Raw genomic sequence first — 16394 nt, 5'->3', positions numbered from 1 at the left:
ACCTATAAGGAAACTTCAGCCTTATCACTCTGACCTTAATCATATCTTTCTACTGGCATATGAGCCCTTTTCTTGTATTTATTTATTTATCTGAGAGAGCATAAGCAGTTGGGGAGGAGAAGGATAGAATGAGAGGGAGAAGCAGGGTTCCCACCAAGCAGGGAGCCTCACGTGGGGCTTGATCTTGATCCCAGGACTCTGGGAACATGACCTGAGCGGAAGGCAGATGCTTAAATTCACGAGGTTCCTCCCTTTTGTTGTATTTAGAAGGGGTCCTGAAGTGTTTTATCTTCTTTTCTCAATTAAATTGTAGATCCATCATCCATCATCTTTAGACCTAACAGCAAGCTACAGCATTAGTATGGTCACAGTAACATGGAGAAGAACCTTAAGGAAGTAAGGTAATTTGATGAGACTTCCCCCATCTTGGTGACTAGTCTTTAGAGAAGAGAAGGGTGTTGTTCTATTTAAATTATTAAATATTCTCAAACAATACTATCCTTTCACCTACTTACTGTTCAGAAAAGAAATGATTTTCTAACTGTAAGATTCTATTTTATTGAAATAGTTTATAATGTTTAAACATTTAAACAGTTACGTTCTTCAGTACCCAATCTAACTATCCAGGAGAAAGCTTTTTAAAATATAGTAGCTTAGGCTCCGAAGCTCAGGGGTTAGAGCACTGGTCTCATAGAATACAGTAGCTTAAAATAAACTGAGTTAGATGTAACTTTTTTATATCAAAAAATATATTAGAATCTTAAAAACTTAAAGCCAGGGGCACCTAGGTGGCTCAGTGGGTTAATCCTCTGCCTGTGGGTCCTGGGATCAAGCCCTGAGTCTGGCTCTCTGCTCAGCAGGGAGCCTGCTTCTCTTCCTCTCTCTCTCTGCCTGCTTTCTCTGCCTACTTGTGATCTCTGTTTGTCAAATAAATAAATAAAATCTTAAAAAAAAAAAAAATTAAAACCATCTCCTCCACCCCTCTTAAAAAAAAAAAAAGCAGTATTGTATTAACTTCTTTTGACCTATCCTTTATTTTTTTTAACGATTTTATTTATTTATTTGACAGAGAGAGATCATAAGTAGGCAGAGAGGCAGGCAGAGAGAGAGAGAGAGAAAGGGAAGCAGGCTCCCTGCTGAGCAGAGAGCCCGATGTGGGACTCGATCCCAGGACCCTGAGATCCTGACCTGAGCCGAAGGCAGCGGCTTAACCCACTGAGTCACCCAGGCGCCCCTTGACCTATCCTTTAAATCTCTTCTTTCATATACATTAAACTAAGATTTTAAAATTTTAGGAAATGGATTTAAGGATAAGCTTAATGGAAAAAGAAAATGGAACAAAAATGGAGCAATTTAAGTTATATTTAAATTAAATTAAAGAAGGAAGGAAAGAACAAGGGAACGAAGAAAGAGGGAAAGGGAACAGCAAAGAAAGGGAAAAGAAAACAAGAAATGGGAAAACCACTCGCCTCTATGGACCAGGTCCCAAGTCTCATCAATTTGCTGCTGGGTTGGGAAATGACCACAGTCATTGAAGAACTTGAGGAGCTCACTTCTTTCTAGTCCTTGCCAATCTTCTCTCTTAGCAAACATTGTTTCATAGACTAAAAGAAAGAGACAAAAGAAAATATTTTTCTTATAAATAAAATGTCAATAACAAACCACCAGAAAGCTTCATCTATATTCAAAGAAGCTTTCCCTCCAGTTTTATTTGTATGTCTAGCGATTAGAGTAGCTCTATGTCAGCCTCCTGGGGAAGGTTAGAAGGAAATGGGACATGCTTCTCCCTCCCACATCCTCTAGTAGTCAGATTTAGATCTGTTTCCCCAAAGAGAACACTGGCAGCGTCTGGCCTGGTTTACATGAAAAATACCCACGGGCCATGCATACATCAAGGCTCAAGTTACAACACAAGACATAGCTTTAATGTCAGGGCTTCTGGGGGCCTGACTTCTACTGACCCATCTCAGTGCTCATTTTTATTTAGTTCCCCTAATTTTTTCATCTCTTTTTGGCTTCTATCTACACTCTAGCCACTTATATCAGTGACTGTCCTTTGGACTGCTTATTCTTCTTCTGATTTTGCCCCTACATGGAATGATGTTTACTTTTTTCCCCTGATTTCCTGTATTTCTCCTTCCTAATTTAAGGTGACTGGACTTGAGTGACCACAGAAAGTGATCTTTCCACTCCTGGCTCAAGGTTTCCACAGAAAACCACTCAGTAGGGCCATCCTTTACCTATGTCCCGTACTTGACAGTAACGGGGCTTAGATAATTAGCAAGAAAATGGATGCAAACATTTTATAAGTGTAGTTCTCCAAAAACGTTTTAGTTTTTCTTTTCAAAAAGGTAATACTGAGTCTCTACTCTTAAGTATGCTGGATCGCCCCCAGGAAGGTGATTGTCAATCAGCATTTACAGGATGACAAAGTCTGCCTCGGTACAGGCTTAGCTCTCAAGTATGGGCTCCAAATGACAAAGGGCAATAGAGTGGTTTCTAACAGGAGTCAGTGGATGATCCTGACACTCAACCACATGGACTTTCGACTTTCTGTTTACTCACTTATTCATTCAGTTGAAGTGGACAGTTGTGAGACATTAATAAATTCAAGAAATAGTGAGTGATTGCCTAAATATAAGCCACTATTCCAGATATGGAAACAAAGCAGCAAAATAAATTTATATTTAGAATATCTATGGCTTTTCTCTCTTTTCAAATAAGCAACCTAGAGCATGTGCTGTTGGTACCCCATCCATACTGCCTTGTCCCTTACAATTCTACACTTGCTACCTTGACTTTCACTCATCAGCATCTCATTTCATTGCCTCAGGGCTCCCTCTGGCTGCAGGACTCCATTCTGCCCACCTGTGCAGCAAGCCAGAGTGCCAGAAAATTAAAGCCCCCAGTGCAGTGGTCCTCAACCCCGGACCTCCCTCAACTTGGAGTTGATGGATAAAGGCCCAGCACTTAAGAAAAGTTGTCTACACCGTTCCTTAGAGGGATGGAGCTCCAGCTAATGGTAATTGGTCTGAAAATGCATTCTTTTTTTACTTTCATCCCTTCCCTATCTTAACTTCTTTCCATTAACAGTATTTCCTGAGATCTACTTGCAGATTAGTTGTACTTAAATTCTTGTCTCAGGGTCTGATTCTGAAGAAATCCAAACTAGCACACAAAGAAAGTCACTTTTTTATTTTCTGGTTAAGGAAATATATTTCTCCTTGAAAAAGTATATTTACCTTTATTAGTTTTTCATTTAATCAATTTTAGATGCTTCTTACTAGATTAAACTAAGACACATATTAATATTACGGCCATGTAACTGTATTAATAGACAATAATGCACTTAACCTATATACTATGCTTGAAAAGCAAATGTTCTGCCACAAACTAGCAGAATTAATATTCCAGACAGGTTTAATCAGGGTCAATATAAAACTTAAATCATGAAAATTAAATGAAATTTTCTGGTCATTTAAAGATTCTTAAAAGTGTGTAGAGATAGGCATCTGCCAAATATCACCCAATTAGTAATCCACATATGGAAGGGACAGAGAATTTTCCAAGGACTAGAAAGGCAAACAAGAACTTGCAAACTCTGTGGACTCTAGAGTTACTTTAACCCTTAGTGCAATTCCATGATGTATATAGAATCTCTCTGACTTCTTTCTTTAACCTCTAGCCACAGAAAAGGAGTCATTCTAGCTCAAAGGATTCTGATTATCTGTAAATATATTTTGGCATATAACTTTAGCATAAGTAATAAACAATGAAAACTATCAACAAATATTTCTGAGCCCTTTCATAAGCCAGGCATTCATTAATAGTGGCTATTCATTAATGAAGGTTAATAGATACAGTCCCTGTCTTCATGGAACTTATAGTCTGCTGTGAAATACACATTTTATGATTCGATAAACTCTCCCAAAAATGTAGCACTTTTACAATATAAAGCAGAAAGATGCTGATATCAATTAAATATAATTTATTTGCATAATTTGTTGTTTTTTTATTATTTTTAAAGACAATTTTAAGAGTATTTTTATTTTTTAAGGTTTTATGTATTTATCTATTTGTCAGAGAGAGAGGGAGAGAGAAAGAAAGAGAGCATGAGCAAGCACAAACAGGAGGAGCAATCGGCAGAGGGAGAAGCAGGCTCCCCACCAAGCAAGGGGCCCTATCCAGGACTCAATACCAGGACCCTGGGATCATGACCTGAGCCAAAGGCAGACGCTTAACTGACTGAGCCACCCAGACATCCCTCTGAGTGGTTTGAATTCACATTAAAATTAAGAAGGTACAGAGATTTCTCAGATACCCACTACAACCACATAAGCATAGTCTTCTTCCATTATCAACATCACGCACAGTTATACATTTGTTTCTAAGGATTACACAATATAGTCACTAAGTTCCACAGTTTATTTCAGAGTTCACTGTTGGTGCTGCACATTCTATGGGTTTAGACAAATATATAATGACATGTATTCATCATTGCAGTATTGTACAGAATAGTTTTACTGCCTTAAAAATCCTCTATATTCTATCAATTCATCCCTCCCCCCAATCTGCCCCCAGGTAAATATAAATTTTTTAATTTTCTCCACAGTTTTGTATTTTCTAGAATGTCATATGGTTGGAAGCCTATAGTGTATAGCCTTTTCAGATTGGCTTCTTTCACTTAGTAATATGCATTTAAGATTCCTCTGTCTTTTCATAGCTTGATAGCTCATTTATTCTTAGCTCTAAATATACTCCCTTGTTCACATGTACCACAGTTTATTGATCTGTTCATCTACTAAAGGACATCTTGGTTGTTACTAAGCTTTGGCAATTATGAAAAACCCATGTGTATAACCATGTGTACATTTCATGTGGATATGTTTTTGATGCCTGTGGGTATATACCAAGAAGCATGATTGCTGAATCATATGGTAACAGTATGATTAGTTTTATAAGAAACCACTACAATGTTTTCAAAAAGGGTTCTATCATTGGCATTCCCATTAATAATGAATAATAGTTCCGGTTGCTTGACTTCCTTACCAGGATATGATATTGACAATGTTCTGGATTTTGGCCATTCTAATAGGTGTGTAGTGTATCTCACTGTTTTAATTTGCATTTATGTAATAACATACTATATGGAGCATCCTTCCAAGTGCTTATCATCTGTATATCTTCTTTGGTGAGGTCTTTGGCCCATTTTTCATTCAAGTTGTTTGTTTTATTATTCCTAAATTGTTCTTTGTATATGTTCAATAATAGCAGTCCTTATAAATGCATCTTTTGCAAATATTTTTCCCAGCCTGTGGATCGTAAACTCATTCTCTAAACATCCTCTTTTGCAAAGTAGAAGGTTTTAATTTTAATGTAATCCACATCTTCCATTATTTCTTTAATGGATCATGTCTTTAGTGTTGTATCCAAAAAGGCACTGTATTAAATATCATCTATGTTTTCTCCTATGTTACCTTATAGAAGTTTTATTTTTTTGCACTTAGGTCTATGATCCATTTTGGTTAATTTTTGTGAAGGATGTAAGGTCTGTCTTTAGATTTTTTTTTTTTTTTTTTTTTGCATATGGATAGTTAGTTGTCCCAGCACCATTTTTGAAAAGACTATCTTTCTGTTGTTGTATTTTTTTTTTTTTTTTGCTCCTTTTTCAAAGACCACTTGGCTGTATTTTAGGGGCCTGTTTCTAGGCTCTCTATTCTATTCCACCGATATATTTGTCTATTCTTCACCAATACCACACTGCTTTAATAATTGTAGCTTTATAGTAAGTCTTGCAGCTATGTATCATCAGTCCTTCAACTTTGTTCTCCTTCAATATTGTGTTGGCTAGTCTTGTCTTTTGCCTCTCCATATAAACTTCAGAATCAGTTTGTCAAAATCCACAAAGTAACTTGATAGAATTTTGAATGGGATTGCACTGAATCTATACATCAAATTAAGAAGAACTGACTTCCTGACAATATTGAGCCCCATGAACATGGAATATCTAGCCATTTACTTAGTTCTTTGATTTTGTTTATCAGAGTTTTATAGTTTCCTTCATAGAGACCTTGTACATATTTTGTTATATTTAAACCTAAATATTTAATTCTGGGGGTATTAATGTAAATGCTGTTGTTTAATTTCAAGCCCACTTGTTCATTGTTGGAAGTTAAAAGAAAAGAACAACTAACTTTGGGATATTAATCTTGTATCCTATGCAGTGTTGCTGTAATCACATCTCAGTTCCAGAAGGTATTTTAGTCAATTCTTTCAGATTTTCCACACATATCAATCATGTGAATAAAGATGGTTTTATTTCTTCCTTCCCAATCTGTATGTCTTTTATGTCCTTTTTTTTTTTTTTTTTTTTGTCTTATTGCATTATCAAGGACTTTAGTATGGTGTGGAAAGGAGTGGTGAGAGGAGACATCCTTGTACCTGATCTTAATGGGAAAGTTTAAAATTACTTACCATCAAGTATGATATTAGCTGTAGGGTTGTTGTAGATAGTCTTTTAAGTTGAGAAAGTTCTTCTCCATTCCTGGTTTACTGAGATTTTATATTACAAATGGATATCAGATTTTGTCAAATGTTTTTACTCTATCTATTGATAAGACCATGTAATTTTTCATTTTTAGCCTGTTGATATGATGGATTACATTAATTGATTTTCAAATACTTAGCCAGTCTTGCATACGGGGGGTAAATTCCATTTGGTGGTGGTATATAATACTTTTTATACTTTTTTGGATTTGATTTGCTACTATTTTATTGAGGATTTTGCATCTATATTCAGAGAGATTCTGTTCTGTAGTTTTCTTATAAGGTCTTTGCCTATTTTTGGTGTTAGGTTTATACTTGCCCCATAGGACGAGTTAGGAAGTATTCCCTCTGCTTCTAACCACTGAAAAAGATTATAGGGAACTGGGGCACAGTTAAGTGTCCAACTCTTGAATTTGGTTGAAGATCATGATCTCAGGGTCGAGAGACAGAGCCCCATGTCAGGATCTACAATGGGCATGGAGCCTGATAATTTTCTCTCTCTACCCCTTCCCTCCTGCTCACATGTTTTCTCTCTCTCCCTCTCAAAAAATAAATAAAATTTTAAGTGTTTAGTAGAATTCACCAGTGAAGCCATCTGGGCCTGATGCTTTCTGTTTGGAATGTTATTAATTACCAACTCCATTTATTTAATAGACATAGGCCTATTCAGATTGTCTCTTTCTTCTTGTTTGAATTTTAGCAGACTGTGTGTTTCAAGGAAATGGTCCACTTTGTTTAGGATATTAATTTTGTAAATTAAAGTTGTTCATAGTATTCCTTTATTCTCCTTTCAGTGTCCAAAGTATGCATGGAAATATCCTCTTTTTCTGATATTAGTAATGTGTGTCCTTGTTCTTTTTTTTCTTAGACGGGTTTGTTTGTTTGTTTGTTTTTTCTTCCATCACTTTAGGTTTAAGATTTTTGTTTTTTGTTGGGTTTGTTTGTTTGTTTTTTCCTCTCCCACCAGTTTAAATATTTCACTCCCTTCTTGCTTGTATGGTTTCTAATAGATTGCATGTAATTTTTATCTTTCTTCCACTATAGGCTAGGTGCTTTTTACATCTGGTTTCTTTCAGGATTTTTTATCTTTGATTTGCTATAGTTTGAAGATGATAATGCATATACCAAAATAACTGTAATTTTTGGAATTTATTCTGCTTGGTGTTCTCTGAGATGCTTGAATCTGTGGCTTGGTATCCAAGAATAATTTGGGGGAAATTCTCAGTCATTATTTTTAAATATCTGTTCTATTATTTTCTCTCTTTCTTCTCCTTCTGGTATTCCCATTATCCTTATGTTAACTCTTTTTGTAATTGTCCTATAGCTCCTGCATATTTTGTTCAGGTTTTCTTCTTTTTTTTCTTTTCAGTCTTTGCTCTATTGCTTTCTCAGTTTTCAAGGATTCTACTGATTTATCCTCTAGCTCAGGGAGTCTTTCCTCAGCCATGTCTAATCTACTAATAAGACCATCAAAGGCATTTCTCATCTCTATTACAGTGTTATCTCAAGCATTTTTTTTTTTTTGTTCTTTCTTAGGATTTCCATCTCTCTGCTTACATCACCCACTTGTTTTTGCATGTTGTCTACTTTATCCATGAGAGCCTGTAGTGTTTTTGTTGTTGTTGTTTAGCCTGTAGTGTGTTAATCATAGTTGTTTTAAATCTCTGATCTGATAATTCCAACATCCCTGCCATTTCTGGTTCTGATGCTTTGTCTATTCAAACTGTGCTTTTTTGCTTTTTTGTATAGCTTTAATTTTTTATTGATAGCCAGATGTGATATATCAAGTAAAAGGAACTATTGCAAATAGACCTTTAGTAATGTGGTAGTAAGGCAAGAGAGGAAGTGTTCTACAGACCTATGATTAGGTTGCAGTTTCTTAATGACCTTATGTCTCTGGACTGTAAATTATACAAGTGTTTCTCGGTTTTTTTCTCTCCCCCTATAGGTGGGACAGAATGGCCAAAATGGACTGAAATTGGGTATTTCTCTTCACCACGTCAGTTAAGTTCAGAAAATAACCCAGCAGGCTAGGCTCTGGTTAACTAATTTCCCCTGAATGTCAACCTTCTTAAGAAAAGTGTGCTAGGGGTGCCTGGGTGGGTCAGTGGGTTAAGCCTCTGCCTTCAGTTCGGGTTGTGATCTTAGGGTCCTTGGATTGAGCCCTACATCAGGCTCTCTGTTCTGCAGGGAGCCTGCTTCCCCCACTCTCTTTCTGCCTGCCTCTCTGCCTACTTGTGGTCTTTCTCTCTCTCTCTTTCAAATAAATAAATCAAATCTTTAAGAAGAAAAGAAAAGTGTGCTCTAGCAAATTTCAAAATAGTTGCCTTTTTCTGACATTTACTGTGAAAATCTGGTCAAGCTCCTAGAGGTAATTGTAATGATACTGTGGTTTTTAACTCTCAGAATTGTTCACATTGAGCTTCTAGCTATTTGTCAATGATGGTTCAATTTTCCTACCTGGCACTGGTTCTTACATCAAATTCTTTTTTTTTTTTAATTTTAATTCCAGTATAATTAACATACAATGTTACCTGTTTGTTCTCTAAAGAGTCTGGTCTTGGTTTTTCGCTTTTTTCTTTATTCATTTGTTTTATTAAATTCCACACATGAGTAAAATCATATGGTATTTGTCTTTCTATGACTTATTTTACTTGGCATTTACTCTTGATCCAACCATGTAGTTACAAATGGTAAGATGTAATTCTTTTTCTATGGCTGAGTAATACTCCATAAGTATATATACCACTTCTTCTTTATCCATTCATTTATCAGTGGTCACTTGCACTTGCATTGCTTCTATAATTTGGCTATTGTACATAATGCTACAATAAATATATGGGTGCATATATCATTTTGAATTAGTGTTTTTGTATTCTTTGTGTAAATATACAGTGGTGTGATTTACTGGATTGTAGGGTATTTCTATTTTTAGGTTTCTGAGAAACCTCCATGCTATTTTCCACAGTGGCTGCACCAGTTTTCATTCCCACCTTTTTCTCCACATCCTTGCCAACACCTGTTTCCTTCCACATTCATTTCTACTCATGAGTCTCTGCTCTGGGAAACTGCAACTCACTATATGTCAGTCTCTTTAATCTTGGTAGGAGTGTTTTGGCCTGTGTCTTCTCTTCTTTTATAGACCCATGAAAAGAGTAAATTTTTTAGTCTATTCGGCTTTTTCTTTTGTTGTTAAGATGGAGTGGAGAGGTATAAGCTCCTTACAAAAACAAGAAGTCCTCATTTATTATTTTTTTAATCAAGACACTGGATATAATGTCCATCCTATTCCTAAGCAATGTAAATTCATTAAATATAATAGGAATGAGGCTCTCTGAAAGCTAAGATAAATATTAGGGAAAGTGTTCTGTGGACAAAATATCAACACTAACAAGTAACACATAATAGATATCTATTTAGTCTACTTGGTGTCCATTAGCTATTCTTATGTTAGCAATATGTAGTTTTCCTTTGGGGAGCTACTCCTCCCCAAGTGGATAGAGCTTCTGTGCAACTCTCAAGCAAAGTTCTCTGCCCTCCCATGGAAGAGTATTGGACTCATGATTCAAATTAAACCAATCAGGTGCTCCCTCTCCTTGGAATTTGAACTTAAAGCATAGAAACAAAAAAGTCTTAAAAGTGATAACAGCTTATCTATCTCCCAAAGTCAAAATGAAATTTTTCCTTACATTTTGCTCTCTAAATCTCTGAAGTAACTTTGTTTTTTGTGCGTTTTTTTTTCTTGTTGTTGTTTGTTTGTTTTGTTTTAAGATTTAATTTATTTATTTGAGAGAGAGAGAGAGAGCACAAGCAAGGGGAAGGGGCAGAAGGAAAATGAGAAGCAGACTCCCCGCTGAGCAGAGAGACCCACTAGGGGCTCAATCTCAGGTCCCTGAGATCATGACCTGAGCAGAAGACAGCCACTTATCCAACTGAACCACATAGGAGCCCTGAAAATAGCTCTGTGTTGAGTTCTGTATGAAATCTGACTCTTAAGTTACGTTTCCTGTATTTTTCTTTTAAATTTCCTTTTTGCTTTGGTTAACTAGACTGGGTTTTCTGTTGCTTATAAACACAGGATCCTAATAAATTAAATGAAACATACATCACTTTAAAATGCAAATAGCCTTCAGATATTGTATGCAAGTACTGACTCACCACATTATAGACCTGAAACTAATACTACATTGCATATTAACTAAGTGGAATTTAAATAAAACTTTTAAAAAAATTTAAAAAAAAATAAAATGCAGGTAGATTTCAGGATTATAAAATAGATTTACCTTTGGTGTCTATGGATAATTACATGTAAACTATATATAAAATTCCAATGGTTAAATGAATTCCAAATTTAAAATCAAACCAGGAACGACTGTATCACTTACACTTTTTTCTGTCCATCCATTCCTCTAGCTCTGCAAAGTTTATAATTTGTCTTGTCCTCCAAAGACCAAGTCGATATTTAACACGATGGATCTGTCTATGATACATCTTTATAACTGCTCTCAAATTTGGTCCATGAGACAAAGCCTATAAAACAGCAATATAGACAGTAAAGCCTCATATTTACATATTTCTTCTGTATATATTTAATCTGATTTTGCCCTTTTCATTTCATCTATTTCACCCAGTTTCTTAAATTTTGGATGTATTTATTAATGTTTATTGTGTAGGTGGCCTAAAACACATGCACTGTAAAATAAGATAATCTTGAAGCTCAGAGAGCCTCAATATGAAAAACTTGGTCATCAGATACCCATAGTTCCCATAGCATAGAATTTTCAAAGATGGCTACCTTCATGGAAGCTTCCTAGGCTGGGCATTCTGATTTCTATAATTTGTAACCCACTTGGCCAGGAAAAAAAAAAAAAAGCATTATTCTGTAACAGTGATTCTTGCCTAGACTGTTCACTAGGGGTGCTCAAATTCGTATTTATTTTCTTTCTTCTGAAAATTGTATATTACTATCTTTTACTTAAATTTTCCTGGACTTTTCAGGTTCTTCATGTTTATTTCTAAAACTCTTTAATCCTTTTCAGCAAATGTACAAATTTTGCTTTATCAGTTTGCCTTTTAACTGTGACTATATATTTATATAAATACATTTTCCACATTCTATTGCAATAGGCTTTAAAAATTAAAAATGTTTTTAAATTTTTAAAAAATTTAAAAAATAATCTATTTCAGGTTTTTTCTAAATAAGTAGTTCTATTTTATTTATCAATTCAATTATTTTTAGATTTTACATTTACTAGCTCATTAATTTCTCTACTTATCTTTATGAATTCCTTTTTAAAGAATTATTTTCCTATTCTTGACTTTTTGAAGACTTAATTCATCTATTTTCATTTTTAAGAATGTATTTAAGTCCATGAATTTTTTCTCTAATAATTATAAAAATAATATTAGAATATAAAAGACTTAAAAATTAGTAATTATAATTTTTAATCCGTGTTGACTTAAAGGGTAAATGCATCATACTTACCACACATCAATATTTGAAAATTTTTCAAGTATGCACTTTTAGTCTGCCTTTTCATTGTACCATCATGTCTTGTTTCAAAAAAGTAATGAATGGATTGCTTGTTTGGAGAATTTCACTACCTTAGGACACTAAGTTGGGCTTAATTTCTTAGATAGCTTAGATAGCTAGAGTCCTCTCTTTTCATATTTATTTGCCACTTGTGCTTCTTCTACAGTAAAGTACTAGTTCATGTCTTCTACCTATTTCTTTTATTGTTATGATAGTGTTATAATGTTATATTAGTTTATAAGAGATTTTTACATGTTGAGTTTTTTTTAACACTGGGGCAGTATCGAATGTTATCCACAGTTCAACTTTTTAACTTTTAAAAAATGATGTTAGACATATAAGTAGATAACTTGCCCATATATATGAACTGAAGTCTAACCTTATCTAAACACTTGTATATGACATTATCAAAAAAGGTCTTTATACAAAAACCTTATTAAAGCAAATCAGGAAAAGGTTTTTAAATTTAAAACTAGGTTTTTAAACGTAGTTTAGTCTTTTAAACGTAACTAAAACCCAATGAAAGAAGGATTGAATATTCTGAATTGTTATCTTACACACACATACATACACACACTTATAAGTATACAAGCCACACATAATGTTAAATGTAATTTTTGTATTCACTTCCTCATGCACTAAAGAATTAGTGAAGCCCTTAGCCACACACATGTATGTAAAGAAAATGTCTCTCTCCTAGGTGGGATCCTACTCTCTTCAGGCCTCTTTTCTGTGTCAGCTGCCACTCACTTTGATCTTGGTCAGAATGATTATAACATACCTGAAGCACATGCTTAATTTTTCTATCTCTAATTGCTTAGTATAAAGACTGTGAGTACACATTCTTGGTCAATAGTATCACTGAATCTTGTCTTCCTCTCATGCATCTCTGCAAAATTTAAGTAGCAACTTCTAGTTGCCACACAATTGGTGCTCCTTTATATCAATACAGCTCAGGCTCTCTGAATCATCTCTCCGATGTGACCACATACCAATTGGCTCTACATCAGAAGGGAGTTTTAATCTAATTTTGGCTTTTTGCAGGATACTCAAATGCCTATGGTGAGCACAGCCTAAGAAAAGACTCCACTATATTTTGCAATGATCGTTCAATACTATTGTTACCAGAATGGTCTAATGTTTTAAAGTGCCTAGAACTAGGCAGACTTAGGTTTGATACTCAAAATTTAGCTATGCCATTGGATGGATCTCTAACTTTAGACAAGTTTTGTTAAATGCCTTACTTTTCATAGCTAGTAAAGATAATAATATGACTTAGAGGAATGGTACCACTTCAAATCTTCATCACCAACCCCTCTGGGTTCTCAAAGTGGCATCAAAATTCACCTATGTTTTTCTGGGCATCTCTCTTTTTGTCATTTTCTGTAGAAACTCAACCTCCTCAAACATTCAAACTCACCTTCTAAATGCTCATTCTCAGCAAATGACCTTGTCCTCCACTTTACCAAGGGAAAAACATTAGATTATTGTTATCTCAACTTCCTATCATCAATCTAAACACTCAGCAACATCCTTTGGTCCTACAACAGAGAAATATGTCTTTTTTACCTAAGGCTAATCCTGTCAGGTGTCTTATAAACACAACCCCCTCCAATATTCTTAGCCTTCTAATATGGATTATCCTCACCTCTCTTATATCATCAAGCTTCCCCTCTTATTGGATTTTGCCATAAACATTTAAATGTACTTAATTATTTTCCATTGTAAACTATTTTTCGCTATACCTCATAATGTCTCTTAGATGTTTTCACTTCCTTCTTTCCACATCACTCCAAAGAAATTTGTAAAGTTCATCCGTGAACTAACTGTTGTAAAGACAGAAAATTCTGTCTAGACCTTTATTCCTAGCAGTATGGGAGATTAGTGACTCCACCTTCTTTCTTAATACAATATTCTCCTGCCTCCAGTCAGTATCACTAATAATGATCTCAAATATACAGATGGGGTCAGAGTACAGGAAGCTATCCTTGGTCAGGGAGCTGAATCAAAATATTTAGAAAATTTTTTTCAAATTTCACATCCTCTCATCCAAATAAGCTATTATACATCCTCCATCATGTTGAAAATTACTTGTTTTAATTTATATACTTTATGTAATTTAGCTAATGAATTAGGAGTCTGTTATGTAACAGGGTATTCTACACTTTGTGAACAGATTAATGAACACAGAAGGCAAAATTCTTGTCTCAGGGAGTTACATTGTAATGGAAGAAACAGTAGTCCAATAAACAAATATCTATGTGCTGGCTGGCAGTAAGTGGTTTGAAGTCTTTTAAATAGAACAAGGAGTGACCAGACTGGATGTTACCTCTTTACAAGGCAGTATGGAGCAGATTTTTGATAATTAACAATGAGCACAGACCTGAATTAAGGTAGCCATGCAGCCACCTAGGTAAAGAACTTTCTCAGAAATAACATGAGAATCACTGCTAAATGGGGTTACTTTAATGAGTGGGAAGGTTTTATTGTCTTCCTCAAGTATGTTAAGGTAGAAATGAATTAAAAAACTACTGAAGAAGTCTAAATGCTTCCTTATGGTCCAATCTTCCTTCTGAGTTTTGGACCTATATATTCAACTGCCTCCCAGACATCTCAAAGATTTCCCACAGGTAATTCAAAGCCAGTGTTGGAAACTGGACTCTATTTCTTTTTCTTTCCTTCTCTCTCCGACCTGCTCTTCTTCTTAAATTCTGTATTTCACAACCATCCACCAGGATGCCCAAGACAAGACGCACAAAAATTGAGGAATTGTTCTTGACTCCTCTCTCTCCCTTATCTTTAAATCCATTCAAACCCATTGTCCTGTGTCTGTTCCATCTCTCCAGCCCTAACTCAAGTCTCTATTATCACACACCAAATTACTGAAAAAGCATACCCATTGTCCACCTTCTAATTCTGTCACCCTTGTCTCCCAATTCACTGCCCAGAGTCAGTAATCTTTCTAAAAGGCAAATCAATTAATGTCACTGATTAGCTTTAAAATCATCCATTCCCATATACTAAGTAAAAGCATGGACTCCTTAGCATGGTTTTAAAGAACATGCTTAATCAGGACATCTGGGTGGCTCAATCAGTTAAGTGTCTGCCTTCAGCTCAGGTCATGATCCCAGGGTCTTGGGATCCTGCCCCACATGGGGCTCCCTACTCAGCAGAGAGTCTGCTTCTCCTTCTTCCTCTGCAGTTCCCCCTGCTTGCACACTCTTGCTCTCTCTCTCTCTCTCTCCTTTCTGTCAAAAAACAAACAAACAAACAAACAAACAAAAAAGCCATGCTTAATCTGACTGCTATCTCAGCTTTCTCTACTGTCAATATCCTCCCAAGCAGCTCTTGGCCCCTCAATGTTCTAGCTCACCTACGGTCATTGATTGTCTTTTACTGTTCCTACAACTCTCTCAGCCTATCAGTCTTCCTGACAAAATATAACTACCCCTCATTTTCTGGATCTCAATGTATTGGCACTATCCAACCCCCTCACGAGACACAATCTTTTGGATTAAATGGTCTTCCTAAATTCTCTAATAGTACCTAAGACTTCTTTTAATTATCTGCATGTCTCTCTAGACTATATGTTCTATGAGATCACACACCAGACAAGAAACTGGATCCAATACATAGTAAATGTTATAAAAAAAAAATTAACTTTTCTGTTCAGTACCACCTGTGCCATGGGGACCAAGATTGGGCTCCAGGATTTTCTTATTTTGTGTGTGTGTGTTTTGAGATAATGGGAGGAAATCCATAGTTTATCAAATTTCCAAAGTGTTCCGTGACCTCCAAAAGGTTAAAAACCACTGGTTTATGCATAGTCTATTGCTATGGTAACCTTAATACTCGGATTTTTCAGAACTATTCCAAGTTTAATTATTCAACAAATATTTATTCAAAGATGATTGATTTTCAGCACTTTCTTGTTGCAAACGTGAGCTCTTCATATGCCCTAGAATTTCAGTATTTTGGGCAAATAGAAAATGAATACATTAATTTAAGACTGAAATTTAAAATTTTAAACTATAAATATTCAGAGAAAAATACTGAAATTATGTAAAAGCTCAGAGGAATCACAATGGGAAAAAATACTATTTTTATACCTTAACTGGTTTTTTTAATACCACTATTACTTATTCCCAAATACATGCAAACAAACAACACAGAGTTTTTAAAAGGAAAAGGACACTTGGAATGATGGAAATAAATAACACTGACAGTCAAATGCAATGACATCTGTGGTACCCTTATGACTGATATGATAGTTCAGTGGTGCTTCATTATTTCTAAATAAACCCAAACTGGAGTA

At 35.2% G+C, this 16394-nt stretch overlaps 1 protein-coding gene across 1 annotated transcript in view; it reads right to left on the bottom strand.

The window, feature by feature from the left end:
• Positions 1-1304: 1304 nt before the first annotated feature.
• Positions 1305-16394, bottom strand: part of IQCM (IQ motif containing M) — a 268148-nt gene continuing 253058 nt past the window's right edge. Inside the window, exons 12-14 of the mRNA XM_045078405.1 lie at positions 10932-11076; positions 1470-1604; positions 1305-1315 (exon numbers count right to left, since the gene is read on the bottom strand). Of these exons, the coding sequence (XP_044934340.1) occupies positions 1305-1315; positions 1470-1604; positions 10932-11076 (291 nt within the window). The remainder of the gene's footprint in view (positions 1316-1469; positions 1605-10931; positions 11077-16394) is intronic.

This window comes from Mustela putorius, unplaced genomic scaffold (genome assembly GCF_011764305.1).
Source record: "Mustela putorius furo isolate JIRA1106 unplaced genomic scaffold, ASM1176430v1.1 tig00000242_pilon_pilon_pilon, whole genome shotgun sequence".
Taxonomy (NCBI): Eukaryota; Metazoa; Chordata; class Mammalia; order Carnivora; family Mustelidae; genus Mustela; species Mustela putorius.
This window is presented reverse-complemented; position numbering and strand designations above follow the sequence as displayed.